General features: G+C 35.6%; 1 protein-coding gene across 4 annotated transcripts in view; it reads right to left on the bottom strand.

Annotated features, from left to right (window-relative positions):
• Positions 1–15,445, bottom strand: part of AGGF1 (angiogenic factor with G-patch and FHA domains 1) — a 73,545-nt gene that overhangs the window by 42,179 nt on the left and 15,921 nt on the right. For all 4 annotated transcript variants that reach the window (XM_053664438.1, XM_053664439.1, XM_053664437.1 and 1 more), the window contains 5 exons: positions 13,399–13,510; positions 12,534–12,585; positions 7,368–7,469; positions 6,376–6,541; positions 5,195–5,277 (listed from right to left, as the gene is read on the bottom strand). In XM_053664438.1, coding sequence (XP_053520413.1) covers positions 5,195–5,277; positions 6,376–6,541; positions 7,368–7,469; positions 12,534–12,585; positions 13,399–13,510 — 515 coding nt within the window. The remainder of the gene's footprint in view (positions 1–5,194; positions 5,278–6,375; positions 6,542–7,367; positions 7,470–12,533; positions 12,586–13,398; positions 13,511–15,445) is intronic.

Below are 15,445 nucleotides of genomic sequence, written 5' to 3'. Positions count from 1 at the left end.
ATACCACAAATTTTACACAAAATATAAATACGTAAATTATAATATGTAATCATAATGAAATACAGTTTACTTTGACTAATGCTATACACTCATATTCTCATATTAACTACCAGTATTCAAAAAATATGCAGAAACTCTGGGATCGGCAAAAAATCTATTTTTCCTTTTCTCTCAGGACCTAAAATAGTTAAATTACTGCTCCTTAGAAAGGAAAATGCAGAAAGGCTTTTTTTAAATGGATAAAAAGTTAACACTTTTATTCTAGTAATAAACAATAGCTTTTGGTTTCAATACAGCTCCATTTATAAAATTAATCAGTCACGCAAAAAATATTTACTACATAACAAGTGTGTTAACTCCAGGCTAGGTGACAGAATGCAAAGGAATGTATAATCCCCTAAGACATACGTAACCTTCAGCAAACTACAGTGTGATTGGTGCAACCAAAAAGGCACACACAGTGTTGGCAGTGGCACAAAGGGAGGCAGCCCGCTCAGCCTGTGGCATCACAGAAGGCTTCTCTCCACCCTTCCTTATCACCTGCTGACCTTTATATAAAAAGTACGGCATTGCCCTGGCCAGGTGGCACAGCTTGTTGGGAGCATCATCCCATGTAGCAAGGGGTTGTGGGTTCAAATCCCATCAGGACACATACCTGGGTTGTGGGTTCAATTCCCAGCTGGGGTCTGTATGGGAGGCAACCAATGACTGTTTCTCCCCTACATTTATGATTCTCTCTCTCTCACCTCCCCCACTGGCTCTAAAATCAACACACATATCCTTGTGAGAGGATTATGACATTCATCCACAGAGATGTTAGGGGCTGTAGAGCAATTCAGAGAAAGCACCACAGAAGTTTTTACTCAATTTTGCTTTTTTTTTTTTTTAAGATTTTACTTATTTATTTTTAGAGGGGAAGGAGAGAGGGAGAGAAACATCAATGTATGGTTGCCTCTAGTGCATCCCCTGCAGGGAACTGTCCTGCAGGGAACCTGCCTGCAACCCAGGCATGTGCCCTGACTGGGGATTGAACCGTGATCCTCTGGTTCACAGGCCCGTGCTCAATCCACTGAGCTACACCAGCCAGGGCTCAACTTTGCTTTTAATCAGAGAAGAAAAACAGAACCACTGTTCCTAATGAATTGTTCTACCCCAGAAAATACAGAAACCAAGTTAAATTTTTTGAGAAAACATTTTATTCTCTCCTTATATACCTTCTATTTTCCTCCAAAATTAGCCCCTTGATATTTTTTACTATGATTTCTCTTCCTTAGTACAAAAGTAACAACAAATACAATTTTGCAGAATGCATATTATTTTGGCACATCTTTCCCCTCATCTTTACGAAGTGTAAAAAGCACTGGACAAATACACTTAACACCTAGCTGGGGGGGTCCTTAGCTTTAGTTTCTTAAATGTAAACTGAAAATATTAATTACCTTCCTGGTCTACTTACAGGATTAAATTGCAACATTTTTCTACAGCCTTATTGAGGTATATTAACATATATTAAATTACACATAAAGTGTACAATTAGACACTTTTGAGATGTGTATACACCTATGAAACCACCACCAAAATCAAGATAATAAACATATTCATCTCCCATAAAAGTATCCTTATCCTTTTCTGTAATCCGTCCTGTGCATCTTTCTTTCCCTGTATTCAGGCAACCACATCTTCTCTGTCACAGGTTAAGTTTGCTTTCCTGGAATTTTATTAATTTATATACAGAAGTACATACTATGTACTCTTGCTGTCCGACTTCTCTCACTCGGCATAACTAAGATTCATCCATACTGCAGCCTGTATCAATAGCTCATGCATTTTTTATTGCCAACTATTATTTGGCCATATAAATATATCACAGTTTACTTATCCATTCATGATTAACACATAATTTTTTCCATTTTTAGCTATTAGAAAAAAAGCTGCTATGAACATTTATTTACTAGCCTTTCTCTTCAGTAAATACCACAGAGTAGAATGGTGAATCATAATATTTAACTTTTAAAGAAACTACTAAACTGTTTTCCAATGTAATCACAACATTTTATGTTCTCACCAGCAGTATGAGAGTTCCAGTTCCTCCACATGCCCGCCAGCACTTGGTATGGTCAGTCTTTTTGATTGGTTTTAATTTGCACTTCCCTAATGACTACTGATACTGGACATCTTTTCATGTGTTTATCTGCCTTTGTATGAACATCAGACACTTTGATGTGTTTATTTAAATCTTTTGCTCATTTTTTAATTGACTTGTTTTTATTGAGTTTTGACTTCATTATATATTCAAAAAATAGGCATGATTTTTATCAGATATATGATTTGCAAATATTTTCCCGTTCTATGGCTTATCTTTCTGTTCTCTTAACAGTAACTTTGGAGAAAGAGAATCATTGCAGTTAGAGTAATTTATTAATATGTTTTTTTATGGATTGTGCTTTTGGTGTTAGATATCTAAACAAAAAAATTTGCTTCTGAAAGTTTTATAGTTTTAGATTTTAAATCCATCGCTGTGATTCATTTTGAGTTCATTTATATATTGCGTGGTGTGAATCAAAGTTCTTTTTGTTGTTGTTTTTGCATATCGTGGTCCAACTGTTCCAGCACTGTTTGTCAAAAAAAGACTATCCTTTCTGTACCAAACTGCTCTCACGTCTTTGTTGAAATCACACACACATACATATATCTATCTATATGGATCTGTTCTGAATTCATTATTCCATTCCCCTGACCTATCTGTTTATCTTTATGCCAATGTTAACTGTCTTAACTACTGTAGTTTATATTTATAATAAGCCTTGAAATCATGCAGCATTAGTTCTTCAACTGTGTTCTTCTGTGGCAACATTTTCATGCAAGTTTTTAAAAACCAGATATGGCTATTCCAATGTAGGGAACTATCATCCTTTTAAAAATATATTTTACTGATTACTCTATTACAGCTGTCCTAATTTTTCCCCCTTTGCTCCCCTCCACCCTGTACCCTGCTCCCTCTAACAATCTCCACCCCTTAGTTCATGTCCATGGGTTGTGCATGTAAGTTCTTTGGCTACTCCATTCCCTATAAGATCCTTAACATCCCCGTCTATTTTATACCTACAATTTATACTTCTTAATCCCTGCAATCTTCCCCCCATTCTCCCCCTTCCACCTCCCAAATGATAACCTTCCCCCCATTCTCCCCCTTTCACCTCCCAACTGATAACCCTCCAAGTGATCTCCATATCTATGATTCTGCTTCTGTTCTAGTTGTTTAATAGTTTGTTTTTTAGATTCGGTTCTTGATAGTTGTGAATTTGTCACCATTCTAATGTTCAGTTTTGATCTTTTTCTTATATAGCTCCTTTTAACATTTCATATAATAATGGCTTGGTGATGGTGAACTCCTTTAGTTCTACCTTGTCTGGGAAGCACTTTATTTGCCCTTCCTTTCTAAATGATAGCTTTGCTGAATAGAGTAATCTAGATTGTAGGTCCTTACTTTCCATCACTTTGAATATTACTTGCCAGTCCCTTCTTGCCTGCAAAGTTTCTTTTGAGAATCAGCAATAGCGTCAGGAGAACTCCTTTGTAGTAACTATCCATTTTTCTGTTGCTGCCTTTGAGATCCTCTCCTTATCTTTAACCTTTGGCACTTTAATTATCATGTATTTTGGTGTAGGCCTCTTTGGGTTCATCTTGTTTGGGACTCTTTGTGCTTCCTGGACTTGTATGTCTACTTTCTTCACCAAATTAGGGAATTTTTCTTTCATTATTTTTTCAAATAAGTTTTTAATTTCTTGCTCTTCCTCTTCTTCTGGCAGCCCTATGATTTGGATGTTGGTGCATTTGGAGATGTCCCAGAGGCTCCTTAGCTTATGCTCGATTTTTGGATTCTTTTTTTCTTCTTGCTGTTCTGATTGAATGCTTTTTTCTTCCTTGTGTTCCAAATTGTTGATTTTCAGCTTCGTCCCCTCCACTGTTGGTTTCCTACAGATTTTCATTTCACTTAATGTAACCTTCATTTCTGCCTGGTCCTTTTTTATGCTGTTGATGTACCCAATGAGTTTTTGAGCATCCTGATAACCAGTGTTTTGAACTCTGCATCTGGTAGGTTGCTTATCTCCATTTCGTTTAGCTCTTTTTCTGGAGTTTTGTTACGGTCTTTCATTTGAGGAGACATATTTCTTTGTCTCCTCAATCTGGCAGCCTCCCTGTGTTTGTTTCTATGTATTACTTGGAGCTGCTTTGACTCCCTCTTAGCTGAGTGGCCTTTTGTATAAAAGCACACCTTTAAGTTGTATGTGGCACAGCCTTTGGTCATAGCCAGGGTGGGGCAACCCATGTTACCATTCTGTGGTTCTATGTGGAGGAGGGCTTAGAAAGGGGACAACACCATCTGGACTCTAGAGTTTTGCCCAGGAGTAAGCTGTCTCTCGGCACTCACTGTGTTGCCAGTCACTTCAATTTCTCCCCACATGCCACTGGTGCCCTTTTAGCTACTGCCCTGGTACTGAATCCCAGAGAGGGTGAGTCTGTGTAAGTCCTAAGTCTGTTGTGGACCCTTTAAGAGGAGTTTCCTGAGAATCCTGCAGTTTTTTCTGCTGCCCCAACCCCCACTCATTTTTACAGCCAGAAGTTATGGGAACTTATCTTCCTGGTGCTGAAAACCCGGGTTGGGTGGTCTGGTCTAGGGCTAGGATCCTTCATTCCCGAGTTATCCCTTGTTCCCAAATTATCCCTCCCAATTTTTATCCACCACACATGTATGTGGGACCACCCGTTCTGCATCTCTGCACTTCTCTGGGCCACTCCGCATCTTAGCCCCTCGCCGCACCTCTGTGCCTCTCTGCCTCTCTGTTCCTCCTACCCATCTGGATGAACGTGGCTTCCTTAAATCCTCGGTCGTCAGACTTCCATATGGCTCAATTTTCTGACGCATATAGGTGATACTCATTTTGTAGATTAGTTGCACTTTTTGCTGTGGTTGTGCAAGGAGACGAAGTGTGTTTGCCTATGCCTGCACCTTGACCTGCCTTCCTATCATCATTTTCAACCTCAACAGTTGTTAACAATAAACAAATAAAAGAAATTATATAAATCTCAAAGTAATTCTAAATAATTTTACATATAAAATGTACTAAAGGCATTTTTACTCAAAACCAGGTACACAATTTTAAACACATATAGCAATATTTAATATCCTTACCCGCAAACCATATTTTACTCGTATTTTCTTTAATTCTTTTCTCCTTTCCAACTCTTTTTCCTCCTTGCTTAGTGCTGGACCAACTAAAAGGAAAAAGTGAGTTTGGTTTAAGAAGAAAAACTCACTAAATCTGACAGATTTTATATAATTAATGCTTGTATTTAATAATTAATAGTTAATAGTAGCAGTAGTCCATCTGTAGATTAATCAAAATACAAATAAACATTAATATAAAGAAATCTTGGGTTGTGATGATGTAGTTTCAATATTTTGGTAATAAAATCCATTTGGAAAGTAAACCAAAACTCAAAAGATCATAGGAATGTTACAGTATAGATAAAAGAAACACTGAACATCTTAATTTTTTGGTATATTATACAAAAATCCCAAATGCAGAAATACTGTGCATTTGCAAAAGAAATGTAGGCATGCGCAGAAGAAAAGTCACAGAACCTGCGATTCACGTTATTTTGTAATATGTCATACTTAACGTGAAAAAAATTGGTCTTACTCATTTGAACTGTATATTTAAATTTTAAAAGCCTTAGATGAGTGGGTTTAAAGCAAGGCAGCATCTTCCTGCAGTGTTATCTACTATAGGAAATAATGGTATATACACAGATGATGGATCAATGTAAACTACTTTTCCAATGTAAGGAAAGTAAATATATCAGCCAATAACTCTTAATATTTTGGCTTATTATTTTCTGTTACAATATTATATGACAGAGTTTAATGGTAGATGACTTTTTCATATCAGTAAAGAGATTTTAAAATGAAACTAACCTTTATTGTAGTTATGTCACAATTACTCTTCTGAAGAACATTTAGCTACCACTGCAGTGCTGCTTCAAAAGCCAACTAAACTACATCAGCAAAAACAGAGCTAATGACTATCTCCTGGTCAAAAAGTAACCTAACGCTATAAAAGCTAGCTAAGTTATTACATAAAAAAATCAGGTACAATCATAATCAGCTAGCCTAGGTCTCAAGTTTGAAAAATATTTCATTTCTGAGTCTCATTTAATAATATTCATGGAAATATAGATTATCTCAATATAGTATTATACCAAAATTCCTTATATCAAGACATAAAGCTGATAGCTAACCAATACATTTTCAGAACACTCCAGTGAATTTAAAAGGTCTCATGCTCACAAATAAGACTGTGTTTCACATACCAAAAGGTTCATCTTTCTTATCAAGACGAAGGTGAGCTCTGACCTGCCCTGGCTCGCAGCCATCACAGGTGTCACTGCCAGGGTGAATGTGAAAGGACAATACAGTCTCCCCAATTTTCACTTCATCTCCATGCTCAAGTACGTAAGGGTCACATTTAGTTTTAGGCTGAGGGGAAATATCACAAAACAGAAACCTAAGTGTTATATATGATTACTTTATGTCAAATGGAAGTAATATCTCATTGTAACAAAAAAATTTTTTGGAGATGATTCTCAATGACACAGACACACATATGCACACACATATCCATAACTTGATGATCCATGATACTCTACTATTGGCTAAGACAGCTGAATCGAGAAACTGCTGGTTTTTGCATTATCTACACTACAATGTCCTATCTCCATGCCCAGTCCTGCCAGAGAAATACCCAACCCGAACTGCTAAAAATACCAAAACGAATAATCACAGGAAAAAAGGTAAGTGTTAAAAGGATGAGTGTATCATTATTCTCTTTTTACCTCTTCTTTTCTCATGATAATTCAGTTTTATTTCATTTTTATTCTTAAAGACTAAGAACAAGAGCCAAGCACTTTGCTACATATTGAAGATAGAAGAGTTAATTGAGTAGACATAGCCCTTGGCGTCAAGGAGTTAATTGTTTAGCAACATTTTCATTAAAATACATTTTAAAAAACACACAAAAAAGAAGGGCCTCTAAAGTTGCTGAAAAAAAATTTACTTTGAATAGCTTTGAAGTGCACTTATCTCTAAAAACAAGGTATAATTTGAAGTCAAAAGTCAATAGCCAAGTACCCACTTATTACATACTTCTTCAGCCCTTTCTGGGAACTGCCTTCCATGTAACACATTTGGACCTGAACACTCACCTAACCAAATGATACACATAACTGTGGACATCAGGAATAAAAAAATTTAGCTCAACTTTTTGAATAACATGCAAGTAATTAATTAATACATATACACTCACCTGAAGAATCTGTTTTCCATTAACAACTGTACCATTTTGGCTGCCTTGATCCACAAGGACATAACTTTGTAAGTCATGGTCAAAATAAATTTCTGCATGAAACTTAAAAAAAGAAGAAACCAGGTAATTATAAAGTAGCATACTTTTTCTTAACCATAGATAACAATTTCTCTATGATAAGATACAAAGGACTTTAATCTGATATTTAAATTTTATTATTTATTACTTTTTCTGAATACAAACACATTATAATACTTATGGTAGAAATGTGAAGACTACAGATGAAGAAGTCAGGTATAACTCCACCTAAAACTACCATTAATAATTTACTGTTCCTGCTTTTTCTACCTCTATAATATAGTTGGGACAATACTATAGAAACAGCTTAAACTTTTTTTACCTATGTATTTGTTTGTATCATTAAAAATTCTTCTTAATACAAAAGGTGACTTAAAATATTCAAGGTCAATTTCTCAGAGAAATTTTCTAGTTTTTGAATACTCAGGACTAATCACTCTAACCTCACACCTCAGCACTTTACTTATATACACATTATATGAAGTTACTGCACTGTATTGCATACAATTACTGCTTACATTAGTTTACATTTCTGCTCACCTCTCAGTTCGTAATACAGTGCTTCACATATATGGAACATGTATTCAATACATGTCTCTTAAGGCCATATATGAAAGACCTACAGCCAATATCATACTCAATGGGCAAAAACTAAAATCTTTTCCACTAAGATCAGGAATAAAACAAAGTTGTCCACTTTCACCACTTCTATTCAATATAGTATCGGAAGTTTTAGGTACAGCGATCAGACAAGAAAAGGAAATAAAGGGCATCCAAATCGGAAAGGAGGAAACAAAACTGTCATTATTTGCAGATGACATGATAGTGTACATGGAAAATCCTATAGACTCTATCCAAAAACTGCTCGACATAATAAATGAATTTGGCAGAGCAGTGGGATACAAAGTCAATATCCAGAAATCAAAGGCATTTTTGTATACTAACAATGAAATAGCAGAAGCAGAAATCAAGAAAAAACTCCCATTCGATATAGCAAAAAGAAAAATAAAGTATCTGGGAATAAACCTAACCAAGGAAGTAAAAGACCTGTATACAGAAATCTACACAAAACTGAAGAAAAAAATCAAGAAAGACACAAACAAATAGAAACATATACTGTGTTCATGGATTGGAAGAATTAACATCATCAAAATGTCCATACTACCCAAAGCAATTTACAGATTCAAAGCAATACCTATTAAAGTACCAATGGCATATTTCACAGACATAGAACAAACACTTCAAAAATTTATATGGAACCATAAACGAGCCCGAATAGCAGCTGCACTTTTGAGGAAGAAGAACAAAGTAGGAGGGATCACACTGATATCAAACTGTATTACAAGGCCACTGTAATCAAAACAGCCTGGTACTGGCATAAAAACAGGCACACAGACCAATGGAACAGAACAGAGAGCCCAGAAATAAACCCAAGTCTCTATGCGCAACTAATATTCGGCAAAGGGGGAAGTAACATAAAATGGAGTAAAAATAGCCTCTTCAACAAATGGTGTTGGGAGAACTGGACAGCTATGTGCAAAAAAATGAAACTTGAGCACCAACTTACACCATACAACAAAATGAATTCAGGGTGGATAAAAGACTTAAATATAACCTGTGACACCAATAAAATCCTAGAGGAGAACATTAGCAAGAAAATCTCTGATATTTCACGCAGCAACATTTTTATTGATATGTCCCCTAGAGCAAGGGACATAAAGGAAAGAATAAACAAATGGGATCTCATCAAAATAGCAAGCTTCTGCACAGCTAAAGAAAACAATATTAAAATAAAAAGAGAAACAAATGTATGTGAAAACATATTTGCCCATGATACCTCAGACAAGGGTTTAATCTCTAAAATATGCAAAGAACTCACATGACTCCACTCTAAGAAGACAAGCAACCCAATTAAAAAATGAGCAAAGGACTTGAACAGACACTTCTCCACTTCCCCAAGGAGGACATACAGAGGACCCAGAGATACATGAAAAGATGCTCAATATTGCTAGCTATCAGAGAGATGCAAATTCAAACCACAATGAGATACGACTTTACACCAGTCGGAATGGCCATCATAAACAAAGCAACAAACAACAAGTGTTGGAGAGGTTGTGGGGAAAAGGGGACCTTAGTTCACTGTTGGTGGAATTGCAGACTGGTACAACCACTATGGGAAACAGTATGGAATTTTCTAAGAAAACTAAAATTGAATATGCCTTCTGACCCAGCAATTCCATTGTTAGGAGTATATCCTAAGAACCCTGAAATACCAATCCAAAAGAACCTATGCACCCCAATGTTCATAGCAGCACAATCTACAATAGCCAAGAGTTGGAAGCAACCTAGGTGCCCATCAGTAAATGAATGGATCAAAAAACGATGGTACATATACACAATGGAATTCTATGCAGCAGAAACAAAGAAGGAGCTACTACCCTTTGCAACAGCATGGATGGAACTGGAAAGCATTATGGTAAGTGAAATAAGCCAGACAATGAAAGACAAATACCATATGATCTCACCTTTAACAGGAAACTAAACAACAAAACAAACAAGCAAGCAAAATATAGCCAAAGACACTGAAACTGAGAATAGGCTGAGGGAAGAGGGGAGAGAATTTCAGGGGAAAAGGGGAAGGATTCACAGGAACAAGTATAAAGGACACATGGACAAAAACTAAGGGGGGTGGAAATGGAAAGGAGGTGGGGAGCACTGGGGGGGTGGGCTGGGATGGGAGTAAAAGACAGAAACTGTACTTGAACAATAATTAAATTAAAAAATACTTCAAAAAATACATGTCTCTTTAATTGGATAAAGAGCTGCAGAAATATTTAATTAAAATTTCATATACAATACAATGTGGTAGATGGTGCAGCTGTTTTGGCAGGGTCTGGCAGTCTCTCAAAAGGTTAAACCGAGAGTTACCATACAACCCAACCATTTTACTCCTGGGTATATATCAAGAGAAATGAAAAAATACATCCAAACAAAAACTTGTACACAAATGTTCATAGCAACAGTATTCTTAATAGCCAAAAAGTGGAAACAATTCCAATACCCATCAAGTGATGAATCACGAAATGCAGTTATCCATACAATGGAATATTATTTGGCGGCAAAAAGAAATTAAGTAAATATCATCCGTGATACAACACGGATGAATCTTGAAGATATGCCAAGTAAAAAAAACTAGTTACAAAAGACTACATGTTATCTAATTCTATTTACATAAAATGTACAGACTGTGCAAATCCAGAGACACGAAGACTGGTGGTTGCCCAGTGCTGTGGGGGTTGAAGGAACTGAGGGGTGACTACTGCTGACTTTGTTTATTTATATGGTGATGAAAAGGTTCTAAAATTGGTATGATGACTGTAGAACTCTGTGAATATACCAAAAGCCTTTCAATTACACACTTTTAATGGCTAAATTGTATTAACATATGATACATAAACTATATTGCAATAGGTTGTTCTTTTAAAATTTCCATAAACATTATAAAATGTTTCGAACAGACAAAAAAATATATTGAACCTATCTACCTGTGAACAGAATTAATAAATTTTGCCATAGTTGCCTCAGATATTTAAAATAGGTTATCAGTCGATGTGTACCTCACTCTGTCTATCCCTCACCCTTCCTTTTCAGAGGTTTGATGTTTATTTAATCATGATCTTTAAATCTCAGGATTTAAATAAATCCATGTAGCACTCAGGCATGTGTCCTGACTGGGAATCAAACCAGCAACCCTTTGGTTTGCAGGCTGGCACTTAATCCACTGAGCCACACCAACTAGGGCTAAATGTGTATGAGTTTTAAAATGTAAAGAACATATTTTGTCATATTTGTCTGACTGTCTTAGTCTGTCTTTTAAATGTGTTTCTTAACATATAAAGAACTTCAAAAGTATGTGGGGGGTGAGGGTGTATTAATTTTTTCATCTACCTGGATATGTGTGATATAATATATATTGTCAAACTGATTTCACACAGCTAATAAATTATTGACCCCACCAGTGGACATGTTAGTTCAAAAGACAGAAAAAGCAAAACTGCTATCAGAAAGCTACCTATATTTTTAGATTGCAGTGGGGAATGACTTCTTTGCTATTTAAGTCACAGATCATGTTTCCTTTGGGGGCAAGGGAATGAAGGGTCATAAGAAAATTAAATAGCATGATAATTTGGTTAGAGCCAAAATTATGAGGATTTACTTCTCTCTGAATGAGTCTAAACATAGTAAAAATAACTACTTTCAAACTAATAGTGAGAAATTTAATTTCAAAGACAAAAATCATATAAAATATGTATTTCAGATCCATTGTATAGAGCATTAAATGGAAACAAAATGGAGATTAAAGATTGAAAAAAGAAAAACAAACAGGGGAGGAAGAGGGCAGATAACCACACAAGGGAGGAGGTAAAACTACAGGAAATATAGTAAAAAAAAGATACATATAAAGTATAGATGTGGTTCTATACTTTATAAAGTACAGATATGTGTATCAGATACATATAAAGTATCTCAGTGGTTAACCTTTCTTTTTAAAATTATGATTTAACTTGCGACTCTGCCCTTATTGTTTGTTTTGAAGACTCAACTGCTCTTTTTCCTGAATATGTTTCTTTCTCTAAAAGAAACCATTAGAGACTTAACTAGGAAAAACTGTAAATGAAGAGCTCTGGGCAGGGACAGATTGTTTCTGGATTGTAAAACACTCTGCACTCAAAGTAACCATCAACTAAAAGTAGCCTGAATCCAGGTCTGATTCATTCTTGAATTGTCATAATATCTAGCATATTAATTTCACTCAATAAATATCCGTTAAGTGGGTATTACTTAAATACCTAAATTAATCCACTTATTTTATTCCTGCTCCAGATTGTTGAAAGTGAAAAATAATTTAGTTACTTCAAATTGTGATGAAGCATTTTTCTTTTCTCAAGCAGTGGAAAAAACAAATCTGCATTGCTTTTATTAGCATTACCACACTGACTAAAATGGGAAAAACCCTAAGCTTTTTGCCATGATGATTATTTATAAAATTATATCAAGGTGCTATATTTGTAAAAGCAAAGAGCTTACCTTACTGACACCAACTTCAGGAATTCGAAGAGTATGCTCCATATCTTTTTCTCTGCAGAGTTAAGAAAAATGTCTTTAATAATTTTTGAAGCATATATAAATGTAGCACTTAGAGATATGAAAAGAATTTTTAACAGATTTTTTGTTTTAAAAGATGATGTTAAAGATGTTAAACTGCAAGTCTCTCCATCTCACTAAGTCTAGTTTCCTTAATCACACTCTAAATTTTGTACTTGAGGTTCCAGAATTACTTTTATTCTTTGGTACTTCTACCTCAGGCTAACAAACATACTGTAAGACAAAATGCCTTTGTACTAATGTCAATTATTCATTCCAGATCTGCTGACTATGTTCCTATTTCTACAACAACATATAAAGGGAGCACACAGTCCTCCAAAAATTTAAAATTAAGATATTGCATAAAATCTGAATTAAGGATAGATTATCTTCCCAGTTAAGAAAAGGAATTATCCTACTCACAATTAAAACCTATCTCTCTAGCAAGCTGGCTCTGAGCTACAAAGGGGAAAGGAAAAGAAGCAGAAAAGGAAGCCAGTACTGGGTTTAGGTAAGTAATTTTGATCTAAAACAGGCTGTACAAAAGGTAAGAAAATGACAAAATCTCTGGGAAGGGTATTGCCGAGATTTTATCCCTTTACATAGGCAGTCCCCTTTTGGGACCATGAAGTTAAACCCTTGACTGATTTCCAGAAGCACATGACATAAGTGTCAATAATGTTTTCTGAGTACCATGTATAAGTGCTTGAATAACAAGTACCATACACATTTCAAGATAATGGTCAGGAAATGTGTGCTCCACTAGAATAAGACAAATATACACATATAATGACATTAAACATTTTACCTTCCAATTGTAGCAGGGTTTACAGCTGTAATAATAAAAAGAGATCCTGTCTGCAACACTGGTGATCTAATAACAATTACTCTGATACAAGGGGGCCAAATTTTCTCTTCATCTGCCAAGGAAAACAAGTGGGTAAATGTTAATTCAAATGCTATGAAAAAAAAAATGAGAAATGTCTAGGGAAAGTAGTAGGCATCCATGAAATAAAAATGTATTGATCAAAAGGCTTAATTCTGTTTTAAACAACCTTCTTAAATCCTGCTATATGCACGATTAGTAAAGCTTAACACTTACCAATTTACAGGTATTCAGCAAAGTCAGCACATATCACAATTATAAAATAATCATCTCTCTCTTTTAATGTCTTGCAATTTGAAAATATCACAAATGAGCATTTTAATATTAAGTTAGAACATTTAAGTCTACCCTTTTTAAAAATATAAGAAATTCTATTAAGAACAAAATAAGCTCATATACCCTAACATGAAAGCCTGGGTGTTAAAGTATATCTCCATATCCTGAAGTAAAACAGACACACACACACATACAATTTATCATAATACATAGCTGAATTGATAGACTACACTTTTTAAAGTCAATTTGCTCTATCCCTCTCAATTAAGACTTAATACTTACTTTAGGATCAGGCATATGTAACTTACTTTTCTATTCTACTGCATAGACCATTCAAAGCAATGAAACATTAAGGTCCAAGCGTTAGTCATTTATTCACATTTTACTCCCTAAGAAAAAACAGTGGTAGCCCACCTAACTTTTAATGATGTAATTCAAACAATCAGTTTCCTTTTTTGGCAGACACATTACACTACCATTTTTTTAAAATATATTTTGTTGACTTTGTTATTACAGTTGTCTCATTTCCCCCCTTCACTTATCCTCCACCCTGCACCCCCCCACCCACATTCTCCCCCTTTAGTTCCTGTCCATGTGTCATAAGTTCTTTAGCTTCTACATTTCCCACACTACTCTTGCCCTAACCATGTCTATTTTCTACCTACCATCTATGCTACGTATTCTCTGTACCTTTCCCCCTCTCCCCTCCTCCCACTCCCCTGTTGCTAACCCTCCATGTGATCTCCATTTCTGTGGTTCTGTCCTTGTTCTAATAGTTTGCTTAGTCTGTTTTTGTTATTTTAGGTGTGATTGTTAATAATTTTGAGTTTGCTGTCATTTTACTGTTCATATTTTTTATCTTCTTTTTCTTAGGTAAGTCCCTTTAATATTTCATAAAATAAGGGCTTGGTGATGATGAACTCCTTTAACTTGACCTTATCTGGGAAGTACTTTATCTGCCCTTTTATTCTAAATGAAAGCTTTGCTGGATAGAGCAATCTTGGATGTAGATCTTTGGTTTTCATGATTTGGAATACTTCTTTCCAGCCCCTTCTTGCCTGCAAGGTCTCTTTTGAGAAATCTGCTGACAGTCTGATGGGGACTCCTTTGTAGGTGACTGTCCCCTTAGCTCTTGCTGCTTCTAAGATTCTCTCCTTCATTTTCATCTTGGCTAATGTACTTATGATGTGCCTTGGTGTGTTCCTCCTTGGGTCCAACTTCTTTGGGACTCTCTGAGCTTCCTGTACTTCCTGGAAGTCTATTTCCTTTGCCAGATTGGGGAAGTTCTTCTTTATTATTTGTTCAAATAAGTTGTCCACTTGTTGCTCTACCTCTTCCCCTTCTAGTATCCCTGTAATTCTGATGTTGGAGCGTTTAAAGATGTCCTGGAGGTTCCTAAGCCTCTCCTCAATTTTTCGAATTCTTGTTTCTTCATTCTTTTCTGTTCGGTTCTTTCTTTCTTCCTTCTGGTCCACTCCACTGATTTGAGTCCGTTTCCTTCCCATCACTATTGGCTCCCTGCACATTTTCCTTTATTTCACTTAGCATAGCCTTCATTTTTTCATCTAATTTGTAACCAAGTTCAAGCAATTCTGTGAGCATCCTGATCACAAGTGTTTTGAACTGTGCATCTGATAGGTTCGCTATCTCTTCATTCTATAGTTGTATTTGTTCTGGAGCTTTGATCTGTTCT

The sequence above is a fragment of the Artibeus jamaicensis genome, unplaced genomic scaffold (genome assembly GCF_021234435.1).
Source record: "Artibeus jamaicensis isolate MK-2021 breed Jamaican fruit bat unplaced genomic scaffold, CSHL_Jam_final contig_373, whole genome shotgun sequence".
NCBI classification, from domain to species: domain Eukaryota; kingdom Metazoa; phylum Chordata; class Mammalia; order Chiroptera; family Phyllostomidae; genus Artibeus; species Artibeus jamaicensis.
Note: the sequence above shows the minus strand (reverse complement) of the source record. Positions and strands in the feature narration are given on the sequence as shown.